The sequence below is a fragment of the Sus scrofa genome, chromosome 2 (assembly GCF_054392235.1).
Source record: "Sus scrofa isolate SSC_HxYL_T2T_F1_AM1 chromosome 2, Sscrofa_HxYL_maternal_Yorkshire_Landrace_v2.0, whole genome shotgun sequence".
Lineage (NCBI taxonomy): Eukaryota > Metazoa > Chordata > Mammalia > Artiodactyla > Suidae > Sus > Sus scrofa.
This window is the reverse complement of record NC_139384.1, coordinates 145,024,636-145,040,545: the sequence shown is the minus strand read 5'-3', so window position 1 is coordinate 145,040,545 and position 15,910 is coordinate 145,024,636. Positions and strand designations below refer to the sequence as shown.

Here is a 15,910-nt window from a genome sequence, read left to right as displayed (position 1 = left end):
AGCATGGATGACATCCAGGTCTGGGTTCCCTGTCAAGGCTTGCCTGCTGAGCATCCAGCCGGTGCAGACAAATCCGGGGGACATCTCTACTTGGATGTCCCATTGGCTCCTTAAAATTCATACATCCCGAACTGAAATCTTCATCCCATTTTGAACTGTCTGCTATCCTTCCTCCTGATGTTAGCAGAAAGCTCTCTATCCACTGGCTGCCCTGTGGATTCTACCTCCTAAAATGTCTTCTGCCCTTGGAGGCCCTCACTCCAGCCTCACGGTTGCTTCTTTCTCATCTAGGCTATTGAAATAATTGTTCTGACCTGTTGTGTACCTCCAGGTCACTCTTTAAAATCATCCTCCGTGTGGTCTTGAGTACATATCTTTTTACATGAGTTCCTGAACACAGTGCTTAACTTAGGGGGCTAAACCCAAATTCCTCTTAATGTGTGGTCTTTAACGTCCTGCAGGGCAGACCCCCTGCCTCCTTGTCCGTTGTGCTAGGCTCCCCCACTGCTCAGCTCTTTTTTAATCCCATCACCTCTGCAGGAATACCTTTTCAACCTCTGCTGAGTTTCGTGAGTGGTCGCTCTTCAGCACTCAGCTCAGCTGGCAACTCTCCAGGGATTTCGAGGCAGCTCCTGGGAAGGATGCAGAGTGTCTGGGAGCCATTCTTGACATGCCTGGCATCTGTGAGACATGCTGATAATAGCTACTGGTTATTACTACTCTGGGGATTCATGGAAGACATTTTCATATGTCATCTTGTTGAATTCTTGGCACAAATTCTTTAAATTGATGGTGTTATCTCTGTTTAGAGATAAGGGACTAAGGATCAGAGAGGCTAAGTTAACTTGTCCGTAGTCACACAGCTCTTGGGTGCCATAGTGAGGCTTATGCAGACCCTGCTTTGTTCAGCTCACTCACTTGGGTTGTATTGCCTCCCATCAGTGTGCATTCCTTGGCCTATAGAGCCAGAGATCTGTGGAGGTCCCTGGAGAGTGAAAAGGGACTCAAGGAACCTCCCAAACTTTGATCTGCCGACTAACTTTATCTGGTGTTTACTCTCCTCAATTTCCTGTCCCACATTGTCTATTCCTGAGCCATCTGGGCAGGCAACCCCTGGCCTCTGAAGCAGCCAACCTGTTACAGCAGAGGTTTTCATTCCGAACGTCTTAGACATGACGCAAAATGAGCCCACTCTGAGACAGCTCTTTCATGTCAGCTCAGCTGTGCCTGGGTTGCTGTTAACGGGGTTGTAGGGAGACTCTGCTTTCCAGGGAGGGTCACAGCCTAAACCCTGCCTCTCTCCGTAGCTTCCACACCACATCTCCTTTTTTGACTTGAAACTGTCTTCATAGTCACTTTACAGAGCCGAGCCAACAGCAGATGGCGTAAGGTCACAGGACCTGCTGAATTGATCCCCACCAAGGGCCCCACCACCTAGTGGTCAAATTTGGCACTGCAGTCTTGTCTCTTGGCCTCCCTTGGCATCTGTCACATCACTACTGCTCCCTCTGTTTCTTCTACCTCTTAGGTCCTTCTCAGTGTTATTCACTCTGTCCTTTCTGTTTAGGTGGTCTCTGAGGCCCTGGCCTCAGCCACCCTCTCAACTCTTTTCCTGGTGCTATTCCTGGAAGCGATTATCCTTATCCATGGCTTACCTGCCTAAGTTCTATGTTTTATATTCAACTAATTTTTCTACCTTCTAATCTCATATGGCCAGCTGCCTTTTAGACATCTCCTGTTGACTCACAGGATCATCATACTCTCCTGAAAACTACTTCTTGGTGCTTCCTGGGCTCCTCCATAACAAAGGCCCCTTCCCGCTTGTGTAAGGGGAGTCAGAGGCTAGGAGATTGGCTGTGCACTCCAGCCCCAGGCAGGGCCAGCCTGGTTGTGCTCACTGTATTCATGCCCTTGGAGGTGTATGGATTGAAGTCTTTATGTTTTTATTTATTTTTATTTTTTAAAATTTATTTTACTTATTTTTTTATGGCTGCACCTGTGGCATGTGGAAATTCCTAGGCTAGGGATTGAATCGGAGCTTCAGCTGCCAGCCTACAACATAGCCATAGCAATGCCAGATATGAGCCACATCTGCAGCTTACATCTCTGCTCCCAGCAACACTGGATCCTTAACCCACCGAGCAAGGCCAGGGATCAAACCTGCATCCTCATGGATACTAGTCCAGTTTGTTACTGCTGAGCCACAGTGGGAACTCCAGGACTGAAGTCCTGGTGGGGCTCTTTTGGAATGATGCCCCCCTTCCAGGGGCCTCGGCTCCGTCTGCGGGGGAATCTCTCTCTCTAACCCATAGGCTCTTTGGAGCCTGACTATTTGCCTCTCCCACTGTAGGAACCAAGTACCAGGCAATGCTGAGTGTGGACGACTGCTTTGGCATGGGCCGCTCAGCTTACAATGAAGGGGACTATTACCACACGGTGCTGTGGATGGAGCAGGTGCTGAAGCAGCTCGATGCTGGGGAGGAGGCTACCACATCCAAGGCCCAGGTGTTGGACTACCTGAGCTACGCAGTCTTCCAGTTGGGCGACCTGCACCGTGCCCTGGAGCTCACCCGCCGCCTGCTCTCCCTTGGTAAGGAGGTTATGGTGGAAGGTTGGATGCAGGTGGGGAGCTGGCCGGAGAACTGGTCACCCTGCTATGTACTACCTGACAGTCTGACCTATAGCCTAGCCAGTGACTAATGCTTTGCTGCTTTTAGACCCAATCCAGCTGGCAACTAGCTCCTTACCCACCTCAGTTCTGGCCTTAGCCCTTGGCCAGTAGCTAATGGATACTGTGGCACCTGTGGCCTTGAAAACTCCCTTTTTAAATAGGAATCCAGTGCTGCAGTGCATCTGTTGCTATGCAGAGTGGAGCCTTCACTGAGTCAGCAACAGCTTGAGAGGCAAGCTATACTTCAGGGTTGCTGCAGTGATAACGACCTGACCTGTTAGAGCCCTGAGGCCTAACTGGTGGGACTTACTGTGACATTGGTGATTTAAGTGTCTTATGGTGTCAGGCTGAAGGGGATCAAAAGCATTGTGTTTTAAAAACCCATTTGTTCCACCTCTTACCAAGATACGTGCATATCATAGTCTGGAATTTCACAGACGAGCAAAGACTTCCATTTGCTCATGCTTTTCCCGGGCCTTAAGTCTGTGGGCAGCTAGTGTGTCTGCAAGACAGATGTGGGAAGAGAGCTTTGCAGACTCTGTTGTGTTAGTAAGAGCCTTGGACAGCAAGTTGGGACACCTGGATTCTTCTTCTCTATACCTAGCCTTAATCTCCCCAAATCTTTGGACCTCAGTTTCCTCATCTGAGGGGTGACACAGTAATCCTGCCAAGCTTGCTGCTTTGTGTTGAGAGGCCCAGAGAATGATTCTGTGGTAGTGTCACATGAATAGTCTCTCTCTCTCTCTTTTTTTAGGGCAGCACCTGCACTATATGGAGGTTCCCAGGCTAGGGGTTGAATCGGAGCTACAGCTGCCAGCCTACATCACAGCCACAGCAACGCAAGATCCAAGCCATGTCTGTGACCTACACCACAGCTCACGGAAATGCCAGATGCTTAACCTCCTGAGTGAGGCCAGGGATTGAACCCATATCCTCATGGATATTGGTCAGGTTCGTAATGTGCTGAGCCACAACAGGAAACTCCTTTTTTTTCTTTTTTCTTTTTTAAAAAAATATGGCTATTCTTGGAGCCTGTGTTTCAGCCTGCCTTCTGGCTGTGGCCAGCATGTGATGTGGTCGCCTGTAGCAGATGTCCTCTAGGGGACAGATGTAATGAGCATACAGCCAAGTTGGGGAGGAAGAGGCAGAAGCCTGGACTGCTTCTTTGGACCTGGTCCTCGGGACCTCCAGGAGGGACTGAGGGGAGAGCCGTGTCAGTGGCTAGGTGTCCTCCCTGCCCTTTGTTGCTCCTTTCTCATCTCTGGCCAGAGTCAGGAGAACCACTTTGACCAGCAAGCTCTGCTTAGGTGCTGTGGAAGGCAGAGTGCTGCGTGCAAGAGAGCTGCTGGGAGAGAAAACCGCTTAGAGAATAATTTCTCTAAATGACCTAACAGATGTTTGTGGTTTCCTTTTCCTTCATGATCTCTGCTTTTTCTAGACCCAGGCCATGAACGAGCTGGAGGGAATCTGCGCTACTTTGAACGGTTGTTGGAGGAAGAAAGAGAAAAAATGTTATCCAATCACACAGAGGCTGGGCCCTCCACCCCAGGAGGCATCTATGAGAGGCCTGTGGATTACCTGCCTGAGCGGGATGTCTACGAGAGCCTCTGTCGTGGGGAGGGTGTCAAACTGGTGAGACCCGTGGGTGGGTCGGGGCCCAGGCTGTGGACCTGGAGCGGACAGGCAGACCTGGGGAGGATACTCCTCTGTCTGGAGGTGGCTTGCTCGGCGCTTGGTAGCATCTGCAGAGGCTGATACGTGGGTGTCCTCTGAGCTGTGGGTCAGGAGATTGTCTTCACGAAGCCCCAGGCAGTTTCAGTCCTCTAAGTTACTACTGAGCTCCGTTCCGCACCCCTGTACGAGCTCCTGCTCGACTCACTGTTGTGAGGAAAACCATGGGTGTGGATGAGCCATGGGGCTGATGGAAGTCATGGTTTCTAGCAAAGACAAGGCAGTTGCTTGAGGCCACGGGGTATCATGGGCCTTTGAGAGCCCTGGGGTCCCGGTGCATCCTCAAGGTGTGAGGCAGCCTCTCAGCCTTTCCCGTGCCCATGTATTCTTGGCTTCTACTGGCTCCTCCGTCTGGAAGGGCTTCTTCTCCGCCCCAGCCCTTCTAACCTACCCACATCTCTGAGAAAGGGGTCAGGGATTACACCCAAGACAGGACTTGAAGATGTGAAGTATTCTTGGGAGAGAAGAAATAGTGCATAATTTGTGGGGTATCCTTTCATGCCAGACTGGGGGGTTTTTGTTTTCTTTTCTGATGAGGCGGGAGGGAGTGGCTGCTGGACGTGGGGCGTGAGACCTGTGTCTGCAGCCAGCCAACCCGGAACTGAGGGTTAGGACTCACTCAGTTCAGGGCCTTTGCTCTGTGCTCCCCAGACACCCCGAAGGCAGAAGAGGCTTTTCTGTAGGTACCACCATGGCAACAGGACGCCACAGCTGCTTATCGCCCCCTTCAAAGAGGAGGATGAGTGGGACAGCCCGCACATCGTCAGGTACTATGATGTCATGTCCGACGAGGAAATCGAGAGGATCAAGGAGATCGCAAAACCCAAAGTAGGTGTCTCTACAGTTCCTTCTCGGGCCTCTCACCCCTGGTACCATGGGGCGGGCAGCTGGTTGCTTACCCGGCTGGTCTTTGCTGATGCCTGCCTAGCATGAGTTGCTGTTGGGTAGTGAGGGGGTTGCAGACTCAGTTTGAACTTCTGGGTTCACGGTCCCTTGGGGGAAGAAAATTGAGGTCACCAGATTAGAAGCCAAGTGATATGATTGAAGGGCACACTGGGAGCAGGGCAGGCCCACAGCGAGAAGTGTCAGCTCAGCTGGTTGGGGCTGCTGTAGGCGAGAGTTTTTAGGAAGTATGCCATGAGATACTGCCGGGCTGGGTCCTGTGGAGCTCCCGATGACGATGGCAAAAGAAGTGATTGACCTGGAGGAGAATGAACATTTCTACAAGATTGAGTCTTCTCATCCAAGAGCACTCTGGGTTTCTCCATTTATTCACGTTTTAAAATTTTTTCTTCCTATAAGCCCTGAACATTCCTTGTTAAGTTTATTCCTGGCCATTTTTTGGTTCTTATAACTTTACGTTGTTTCTTTCGACATTGTGTTTTTACTGGTTATGTTATTAAATTAGTTTACTATATATGCTAAGCTGTTGGTTGTAAAAATATATTTCATAGTAACAGCTGATGTTTACTGAGTTCTTAAGTGTGGCAGCCCGTGTTCTAAGTCCTTAACATATGTTAACTGCCATGTGTATTAAGCAGGCTGTGTCATTATCTTCATTGTATCCACAAAGAGACACACTTGGTGCAGATCACAGCTAGTTGTTGAACTGACTTTATTATCCTCTTTCAGTTTTAGCCACTTACCTTGGGTTGTCCAGATAGTATTTAACACCTGCAAATAAGAAAATTTTTGTTTTCTCCTTCCTAATAGTTATAGTTCTTATGTTTTTGTTGTCTTATTGAACTGTCTGGAACTTTTAGAGCATTCTTCTTCTTTTTTTTTTTTTTTTTAAGGCTGCACCCCCGGCATGTGGATGTTCCCAGCCTAGGGGTTAAATCAGAGCTGTAGCTGCTGGCCTACACCACAGCAACGTGGGATCCAAGCCATGTCTGTGACCTACATCACAGCTTACAGCAATGCCGATCCTTAACCCACTGAGTGAGGCCAGGGATTGAACCTGCATCCTCATGGTTCTTAGTTAGGTTTTAACCACTGAGCCCGAAGGAAACTCCTGCTCATTCTTACAATAGAAATCTTTGTCTTGTTCCTGAATTTCCTGGAAATTATTTTCGTTTTTCATTGCTAAGTATACAGTTGGCTGTTTGTTTTGTATGTATGTCATCATGTTATAAAGTTACTCTGCTGGTCTAGTTCATTAAGGATTTTTTCCCATTTGACATCTTTCAAGGAGAACCACTTTCTGCTATATCCCCACCCTTTTCCTATCACTGGTGATTAGGAGGCAGGGGTCAGCTGGATATCCTTTGTTGCTCTGCTCCCAATAGAACTGTAGGGGCCAGGAGGCCCAGTGCTCCTGGAGAGACCCAAAATAGGTTTCCCTGGGCTGCATCTTGGCACAACCTTGGCTTGAGGTACTAGGGCATCTAGGAAGGAGTCAGTTCTTAGTATCACTGATGTGGCTGAGGGAGGGTCTAGCCAGCGTGCACGTAGAGAATGGGGACCAGAAAGCCGCCCCTCTCTTCCGTTTCTGGGGTCAGCCCCGAAGTCCTCCAGGAAGGAAGACTGCTTTCTTTGAGTTTGAGGTGAGAGAGGCCCTGTTGTGCCAGAACCACCTGTGAGGTTCCTTGTCTCTCAGACCAAGACCCCGGGACACTTCTGTGTGTGTGTTCATGTTGGGTACATGTGTGCTCATGGGTGTGGCCGGGCGGGAGGGAGTGTTGGAAAGATTTGTCTTTGAACAGAAGCCATGTGAAGAACCAAACATGGTGGCTCTTACAAGCTGACCTCTCCTTTCCGGAGCCTGTGAGGAACAGATGCTATTTTGGCTTTGAAGTAGGGCCCATGAGCTTAACTTGGCCTGTGGGGAATGCCTGGCAGCTGCTTGTGGGTCCCTGGCCTGCTTTCAGAATAGCCCTGCTGTCCCTGGGAGCAGAGCACAGCTGCCCAGAGCCTCACTGTGGGCGTCAGGCCAGTGCCGAGGCTCAGATGTGTGAATGGGGTCTAGCTGCAGCTTCATTTGTCATCAGGGAAGAGCCGTAGATAGGATCTCGGGGAAGCCCTCTGTGCTGGGTGCACTGCCATCTTACAGAACATGCTGCAGCAGCACAGTGTCCACCTCCTAGCCAGCCTTCTGGTCCATCCTCTTCTCTCCATCCCTCCTGCTGCCTCTTGTCCTGATCTCTGCCTTCCCTCCTCTCTGGCCTCTGTGTTCCTGCTCTGTCCCTCCTTAGTCACCCCTCCATGAGGTGTCTAGAGTGATCTTTCTTCCATTCAGATTGTGGTGTCTGTCCCCTGCATCTCAGCTAGGTGGTCCCCTCCATGTAGGAAACCATTCTTGATCCTATAGACTGAGCTCCCACAGCAGACATGGAGCTTCTCCTCTCCGGCTCCTACCATGCTGTGCTGCGATCATCCAGCTAGCTTTCTGCCTTCCCCACTTCACTGAGTTGTATGAGGGCAGGGTCCATGTCCTGGTCACCCAGCACAGTGCCAGGTGCAGAGTAAGCACTCATTAGGACAGTCCATAGCCAAACCACTGGGGGCTGGCTCCAGGCTGCACCTTTTGTGGAGGCTGGGGTGGAGGGTATGAAGTAGGTGAGAGGTTCGTGTGTTTAGGAGGAAGGATTCACTTATGCAACTTGTAGGGTCCCTTTCTGATTCTATCATCTGACCTTGCGAGGCTCCCAAGGGAGCAAAAACTGTGCCCTTTCCTTGCAGCAATGGGAGGCGAGTGTGTGCTGGTGCAGTAGGAGAGTGTCCGGGTAGGTTTCCGGGCAGAGGAGGCCAGCGAGGTTTAGAGAGATGATGGACTTGACCAAGTTGAGAGGAGCATGCAAGATTGAGGCTCTGGGTTGGCAGTACAGTCTGACTGTGGTGGGAGCAGCTAAGTGCCTGTAGCTGTGGTGCATGGTCCTAGTAAGAAAGGGGGCTGTCCAGGCAGATGGGTGGAGGGACAGAGCAGACTGCATAGGCATAATTCTGCAGACAGTATAGACCTGGGAGGGAGCAGGGGTGGGCAGTGACCAAGCAGAGCAGTGGCCAAGGTCTGACAGCAGAGCAGGAAGATGGAAGCCACAGACTACTGCCCTGGCCCGGCATATAAAATCAGGGGGCCTTGGCTAAAGCCACTGCCTGCAGAGCTCCTTTACCCCCTGGCTTGACTGGCAGGTCAGGTCCAAGTATTTCCAGGAAAACACTCAAGGCCTAGAATAAGTCTGCCTTCTCTTTCTGCCTTCTAGCTTGCACGAGCCACTGTTCGTGATCCCAAGACTGGTGTCCTCACTGTTGCCAGCTACAGGGTCTCCAAAAGGTTAGTAAAGGTGATGTGGTTAGGTGGCTGCTCAAGCCCCAACTCTATGGCCTCCTTGTTCCGGCTAAAGGAAGAGTGGCTTGGCTTGTCCTTCCTGCTGGCACCTGCTCTGTGGAGCACTCATCCTGTGCTGCCTGTTAGTGCTGGCCCTGACATCAAGGAGCATGCAGGACCTCGTCTAAGCCTGCCTTTCCCACTTTTCTTTCTCTGCCTCTTGTTTGGCTTAGCTCCTGGCTAGAGGAGGACGACGACCCTGTGGTGGCTCGGGTGAATCGTAGGATGCAGCACATCACAGGGCTGACAGTAAAGACTGCAGAATTGTTGCAGGTATGACTTGTTTCTGGGACCCTGGGTTGGGAAGGGAGTATTTCTGGTTAGGTGGCCTCCCAGGGTGCCCAGGGCCAGGCATAGGGTAGCTTGCTCCGTAGACTGTATAACTGCAGGATGCTGTGAGTATGGAGTAACCTCATGTTGAGAAGCCAGAATTAAGTATGGCCACTGGCATTCAACAGTTAGCATTCAACACATATCGATAGACTCTATCTTCTCTGTGCCCAAGTATCATACTAGGAGCTGGGATCATTGGTGGGCATGGCAGGCCCTTTCATGTGTGTTTTTTTTTTTTTTCTTTTGTCTTTTTAGGGCTGCACTTCTGGCATATGCAGGTCCCCAGGCTAGGGGTTGAATCAGAGCTGCAGCTGCCAGCCTATACCACAGTCACAGCCACTAGAGTTCCGTTCCATGTCTGTGACCTACACCACAGCTCACAGCAATGCTGGATCCTTAACCCACTGAGCAAAGTCAGGGATCAAACTGGAGTCTTCATGGATACTAGTTGGGTTCATTACTGCTGAACCACCATAGGAACTCCCCCAATTCTGTACTTTATCACATTTGATAAACAGAGTTTTCTACTCCAATAGGAAGATCTTCTGTCTTGCAAAGCCCCTTCCCTCTCATTTCCTATGTCCATAGGTCTCCATTATTGCCAGTTTTGCAGCATTTCTCATCTGACTGAATTGCCAAAAAGGTTATACAAAACCAACTTTTTGAGGACTAATAGTTGAGTCCCAAAGGTTTTTATGGTTTCATTAAGACACAGTAGTAGCCAAGTGTCCCCAGGTGGGCAGTGGTGGTGCCCATTGCTGCATCAGCTTCTTTTTTTCCATGTTGGATTCGGCACGTTGTCTCTCATCTTGCTACTGAAGCTGAAATGACCATTGTGATTTAGGACTTACGTGGTGCTGATTGACTCTTCAGAGGCGTATACCACATCTAATCCAGTCAGTGACACCTGCGGTTACTCAGCCCTCTTGGAGGCGCTGAGGTAGAGCAGCAGCTTTGACCACCCTGCCACCAGCCACCCATGCCCTGCAGCTTCACTTGGATGCAGAAGTACTCTGTGTAGTAGGAAGGAGGCAGAGGCTGGAGCAATGAGATTACAAAGCAGAATTCATTGACCAACAGAATGGTCGGGAGCTCTGAGCAGGCAAGCCTCAGGCTACCCCCTGCAGGGGAATGCTTGGTTTTTTTTATAGACAGGGGTCGTTTTGTTGAGTCAGGTAGTCAGTGGCTTTGGGGCTGTCTTTGTTTATTTGATAAGAAGGAGTCTGTAAGTCTGGATTTGGCTGGGTTCTGCTGATTTTTTGTCCTTTTAGGCCTTGATTCATTTTCCATCTAAGAGTGGACCACTGTGGGATGGGGTAGGATATGTTTTTCCTGGTCAGCCTGACCAGGAAGAGCTTCTGGGACATGGTGGCAGAGATGACAGGAGCACTGCCAGGCACCGAGTAGCTCCCAAACTAGCATTAAAAAACCCCAACAACCATCTCTTTTACCATGTGACGGTACAGGAAAAAGATGGAACCAACTTCAGTGAACTAGGAACCTGGACTTTCCCTAGACACTGAGTGTTTTGATCTTTGACTTCTCAGCCTCCCGAACCATGAAAAATAAATATATGTTGTTTATAAGTAAAACAAACAAACAAAAAATCAACAAACCAATCCTGAGTTTGTTGTTGGCTTTCTTCAGGATTACCATCTCATTACCTTCTAAACAGCCAGGGCCCAGGCCAGGGCCTGCCTCACGGGCTCCCTCTTTTGCTATCCAAGTGTCCCCAAAGGGCTGGAGCTGCTCTGCAGAGGCCATCTGCAGCTTGCCCATCTTGTCCTGTTTGGGAACCACATTTATGCTGCATCCTTCCTTTTGCACACAGCCGTAGCCCTGTTGGCAGCATTTGTTCTGCCTGTACTGGCAGGGAAGTTACCCTCATCCTTAGAGAGGCTGGTCTTGGGGGTTCTGGTTGTTTCCTGGGGAGATAGTATCCTTGGAGAGACAGGCTGCTGACAAAGTCCAATGCTGTTATTTCCCACCAGGTCGCTAATTATGGAATGGGAGGACAGTACGAGCCGCATTTTGACTTCTCCAGGGTAAGGCCCAAATCACAGGTGCTTTCAAGGGCCCTGCTCCAGCTGATTTGGAGCTGTCTGGAGCACTGCAGCCTCCACATCAGGCCCCCACTGCCTCACTAGGGTCCAGTCTTGCTGCTGGGCAAGCCCAAGGCTGGAGGCAGGTACAGCCCCTTTGTTTCCCCTGTGATGGAGGGAGTGGTGGCCCCCTGCCATTCTTTTCCCTGGCCCCACCCCTGCCATTCTTTCCCCTGACTCTAAAGCAGAGGCCCTCCCCAGGCTCTGTGAAAGCTGTTTCTGCCCCCTCCCCGTGCCTGGCCAGGGTTTCCTTTGTAGCCCCAGCTCATGGTCCAGGCCAATGTATGAACCACATACTTAGTACCTTCCCTTGACCTTTTTGGCCCCAGTCCTGCGGGTGGTGGGTGAAGTCAGTTGCAAACTTGGGTGAAAGTTGTTATCTGTTGCAGCGACCTTTTGACAGCGGCCTCAAAACGGAGGGGAATAGGTTAGCGACGTTTCTTAACTATGTAAGTACTGCGTACAGGCCTACCTGTTTACTCTCACTTAATTTTATAGAAGGATGAACAAGATGCTTTCAAGCGTTTAGGGACGGGGAATCGTGTGGCCACGTTCTTAAACTACGTGAGTATGATGCGTGCAGCGTATGGTCCTTAAAGGGAGCCTGTGTCTAGAGTGCTTTCTTAGATCCACGCCCATCAGGGCTGCTACCACCAGCTGTTGCTTGATGGCTGGGCCTTTCTGGCCCCCAGCACCCTTCTTGGCTGGAGTAGAGAGTTGCCCTTTGTTCCCACCTATGTGCTCCCCGCCACCCACCCCGTGGCTTTTACATCCCTGGCTCCTTTTTGATGGGCCCAGTGCTAGTCTGGAATTTGGGGATGGGGTGTCCTGGAGGTTCCTTCCTTGGCAGGAGAATGAGGAGGTAACCACGAGATGCTCTTGGATGAAGCTGCCTTTGTTTCCCCAGAGCTCAGTGGCCTGCCTGCCTCCCACCTGCTGCCTGTGCTCCAGCCACAGGCCAGTGGGTTTACCTCTCACACAAGGAACAGTTTCCTCCCCCCTTTGCAGAGAGAACGAGCTCTAAAGAGGCATCGGAACTGTTGAGTGACTTAGAGATAGAAACCTGTGTTCATGTTTCCCTTTGATGTCGCATTAATTTCTTACTGTGTGATTATTATGTGCTGGGGACTGCCACGAACGTGCTGGTGAGCAGGACCTGTGTGGTTTCTCTTGAGCTTACGATTTAATATGAAAGACTCACTTTAAACCTAGGAGAGGTAATTGTTTAGTTACCATGGTGATAAGTGCTTTGAAGAAGTAGTGCAGGTTGGGGTTCACAGAAGCTTCCCTTGGGAAGTAGCACTTCAGTTGAGACTCACACATTGAATGGAAAGTAGTTGGTGGAACATGATTTCTGGCAGAAGAGAGAATGTGGAGACCTGGCAGAGGGACAGAACTCGGGAAGTTAGAAAGATGGAAAAAGGGTGATGCGTCTCAGAGATGGTGCGTGAATCTGGGGTGGCTACAGAGGTTGGTGAGACTGCCAGCCTTTGAGTTCTAGAAAAGAGCCTGGATTTATCCCCCCTCCAGTGGGGAGCCCTCAGGGGTTTTCATCTTATTCATTTACCATACTTCTTTGGAGGGCCCTGCAGTCTGTCTGCTATGTGTCCTGTGGAAATAATTTTTTAGCTCCACATTTTATTATATTACAGGCAAAAAACCTGAATTAAGAGAGCCAGAGGAGAAAGGAGCATCTAGGGTGTGAGCTGAGGCACGCTCTGTGAATATGTGTACAGCCTTGCTGCTGTGGAAATTGTGTTCCACTTTGTTTGAGATTTTGCTGTGGGAGAGACAGGGCCCTACCTGCCCACCCAGCTGGCCCTGGTGATGGTGGCTGTTCTGGGAAGCTGAGGATCTGACTAGAGCTGTGGATGACTTGAGACAGAGGAAAAGAGCCCTTGGTGGGGACCACAGGTGGTGTTGGAAGCTGCAGGGAGCTTGTAGGGCACAGCGGCTTAGGCAAGGGCCAGGCTGGATGAGGGTAAAAGGGGAGGGGTCGGTCAGGCATTTTTCCAGTGCAGACTCAGATCGTTCCCACCTGAGGACAGCCAGGATATGGGTCTCTTACAGGTCTGTGTCTCTCAAGTGCCCGTGGCATGGAGATTGTCCTGATGCACCACACAGTTAATTAAGCAGGACTTAGGGAGGGGCCAGGTGTAGGAAGAGCCATTTTTGGCTGAAGAGCTAGTGGTGGAGCTGCTCATGCCCAAAGGAGGGTGATCAGATACCTGGTCATGTCCTTTGTGGCTCAGTTGCTCTGAGAGCCCTGAGTAGGAGGGCCAAGCTCTACTGCCTTGTATTCCCAGATGAGTGATGTGGAAGCTGGTGGTGCCACCGTCTTTCCTGATCTGGGGGCTGCAATTTGGCCTAAGAAGGTAAGCTCTGGTTCTCCTGAGTCAAAGGTTGAAGGCAGGGCTCAGTCTCATCCACGCCCTTCGTCCCCATTCCTGGCCTGTTTGACCATCACTTTTAGGGGCCTTAGCCCGTTCCTGCCTGAACCCTGACTTTGCGCTCTCACCTTCCACCTGGGGAGATGGGATGGGGAGGAAGTCTCTTCAGGGGCAGGTGAGAATCTGAACATCCCCTACCGTGAGGGGCAGGTGCTTCCTGGGGAACTTCTCTACCCTGGCGTCCCAGAGCCCTGTGCGCCGTACATGGGAAGGGGAGGGTGTTTCTGCCCATAGAGGGCTCTGTGGTACTCGGGGTCAGATCCTTGAGCCACATATCCCAGGGCGCAGTCTGACAGGCCTTCTCTTTCCAGGGCACCGCCGTATTCTGGTACAACCTCTTGCGGAGCGGGGAAGGTGACTACCGAACGAGGCATGCAGCCTGCCCTGTGCTTGTGGGCTGCAAGTGGGGTGAGTGGCTGAGGTGTGGCATTGGCCTCTGGCCTCTAGTGGTCAGCCTGAGGCTCTGAGCTAGGAGGCAACTGCTACCAAATTTTCACAAAACCAAGACTGTCTCCCATTTTGAGATACAGTTTTTTGGATTTTTTTTCCTGCTCACTGGTAGTCCCACCCAGCCATGTAGCTGTCCCCTCAGCTGGTTATGTGCCAAGAGAGCTGTTTGGGAACACACTCAGAGATGCCTAGAGAGCTAAGGAAGCCCTGAGGAAGAATACCGAACAAGCATCATAGGTCCAGGGTGACCCCGTGGAAGAGTGGACTCTCTCAAGGATTTGAGGGCAAAGTGGGGGAGAACTGGAGACATAGGAAGGGGTGTCCCACGCAGGGAAAACACACGTGGAATAAGGCCTAGGCTAAAACCAGCATCAGAGGTATGAGTGAGGACTGGCTGCCTTTGCCTCTTGTATACGGGGAGGCCTGTGGCACAGGGATCAAGAGATGAGGCTTAAACTGAACCCCAGATGTGGCTGGGCCCAAACCATGGAGGCTGAAACTTGAGCCTTCTTCTGGAAGCAGCCCTGGTGAGCTATGGGAAGGCTCGAACCAGGATGTGACAGGGGTGGTCACAAAGAGAGTGTATAGCCCTCTGGGAGAGTTTTGGGGATAAATAGTGATAGGTCCACAGAAAATTAAGCAAATGAAAAAGAAAATGAGAAAAGGAAAAAAGATTGTACAAGAAAGGAAATATAAGTACAGTTGACTCTTGAACAAAGCCGGGGTATGGGGTGTTGACCCTCTGTTTAGTTGAAAATCTGCATGTAATTTATATTTGGCCTTCCATATACATGGTCCCTCTATAGCCGAGGTTCTGCATTTGTGTATTCAACCGACTGTGAATCACATAGTACTATAGTATTTACTATTAAAAAAAAATCTGCATTTAAGTGGACTCTTGCAGTTCAGATGTGTTGTTCAGGCATCCACTGTATTAATCTATTAGGTAGCTCAGGTGTGAATAATATTTATGTGATATAATAATGGAAATACTAAATATTAATTTAACTGGAACTCGTGATTTAACTGTATTGAGAGATGGGAGGGGAAATATGTATCATAAGAGTGGTATAAAGAATTCCAACTCTCCGACTTCTCCATGGTAGACTGTCAACATATAAGATCTTAAGTTGGAAGTCAAGAAATAGCATTGTAAGTATATTATTTAGAAAAATGAGGATAAATGAACATACAGGAGTTGAATGTTCAGTGGAAGTGGGGTTGGTGGTGGGAAGGGGTAGGTAGGTGATTGCTATTTATCATTATACACCTTGTAGCACGATTTGATTTTTTCAACTGAGTATATCTATTACTTCAAAATTAAGCGCTATAAATTATATTTAAAAATACTGTGACTTCATTAGGATATTAAAATCAATTTTTTATACATTATGAAAGAGTCTATATGGAGTCTATATGAAATTGTCTTTCTTGAGCATTTAAGACACAGCTTTAGATGATAGACAGTGCGAGCACCAGCTCTGCTTCTCTGCTACCCACAGCACAGGTTGATCTGCTGGCCCAGAGCTCCTGAGGTTAACATCTAGGCCCTCCATGATCCTGACAGGCTTCTGTATCTCCTGCCTCTCAGTTGCCACAGGCCACATCCCAATAACATCAGGCTTGTTGGGGTCTTTGACACACACCAGGGTGGCTCATGCCTTGATATCTTTCTCATCCTGTTCCCACTGCCTGGACCCCGTTGGTATAGAAACTGTCTCCCCTGTCCGTCTTCCCTGGGTAACTCCTACTCAGCTTCCTGTCCCAGCCCTGGCATTTCCTCTTCTCCAGCATGTTTAGGTGCCCTTTGGCTCTGTTTCCATGGCAATGTACACACATATATCGC

General features: G+C 50.0%; 1 protein-coding gene across 7 annotated transcripts in view; it reads left to right on the top strand.

The window, feature by feature from the left end:
- P4HA2 (prolyl 4-hydroxylase subunit alpha 2) overlaps positions 1–15,910 on the top strand; it is a 91,734-nt gene that overhangs the window by 75,067 nt on the left and 757 nt on the right. For 3 of the 7 annotated variants that reach the window (XM_085014543.1, XM_085014542.1, XM_085014541.1), the window contains 9 exons: positions 2,351–2,590; positions 4,110–4,303; positions 5,054–5,230; positions 8,605–8,675; positions 8,903–9,002; positions 11,054–11,107; positions 11,663–11,728; positions 13,471–13,539; positions 13,926–14,022. In XM_085014543.1, the coding sequence (XP_084870669.1) occupies positions 2,351–2,590; positions 4,110–4,303; positions 5,054–5,230; positions 8,605–8,675; positions 8,903–9,002; positions 11,054–11,107; positions 11,663–11,728; positions 13,471–13,539; positions 13,926–14,022 (1,068 nt within the window). Of the gene's footprint in view, positions 1–2,350; positions 2,591–4,109; positions 4,304–5,053; positions 5,231–8,604; positions 8,676–8,902; positions 9,003–11,053; positions 11,108–11,553; positions 11,729–13,470; positions 13,540–13,925; positions 14,023–15,910 lie in introns of all 7 variants that reach the window. The other 4 variants (XM_085014545.1, XM_085014544.1, XM_021085440.2 and 1 more) reach the window with 2 other exon arrangements.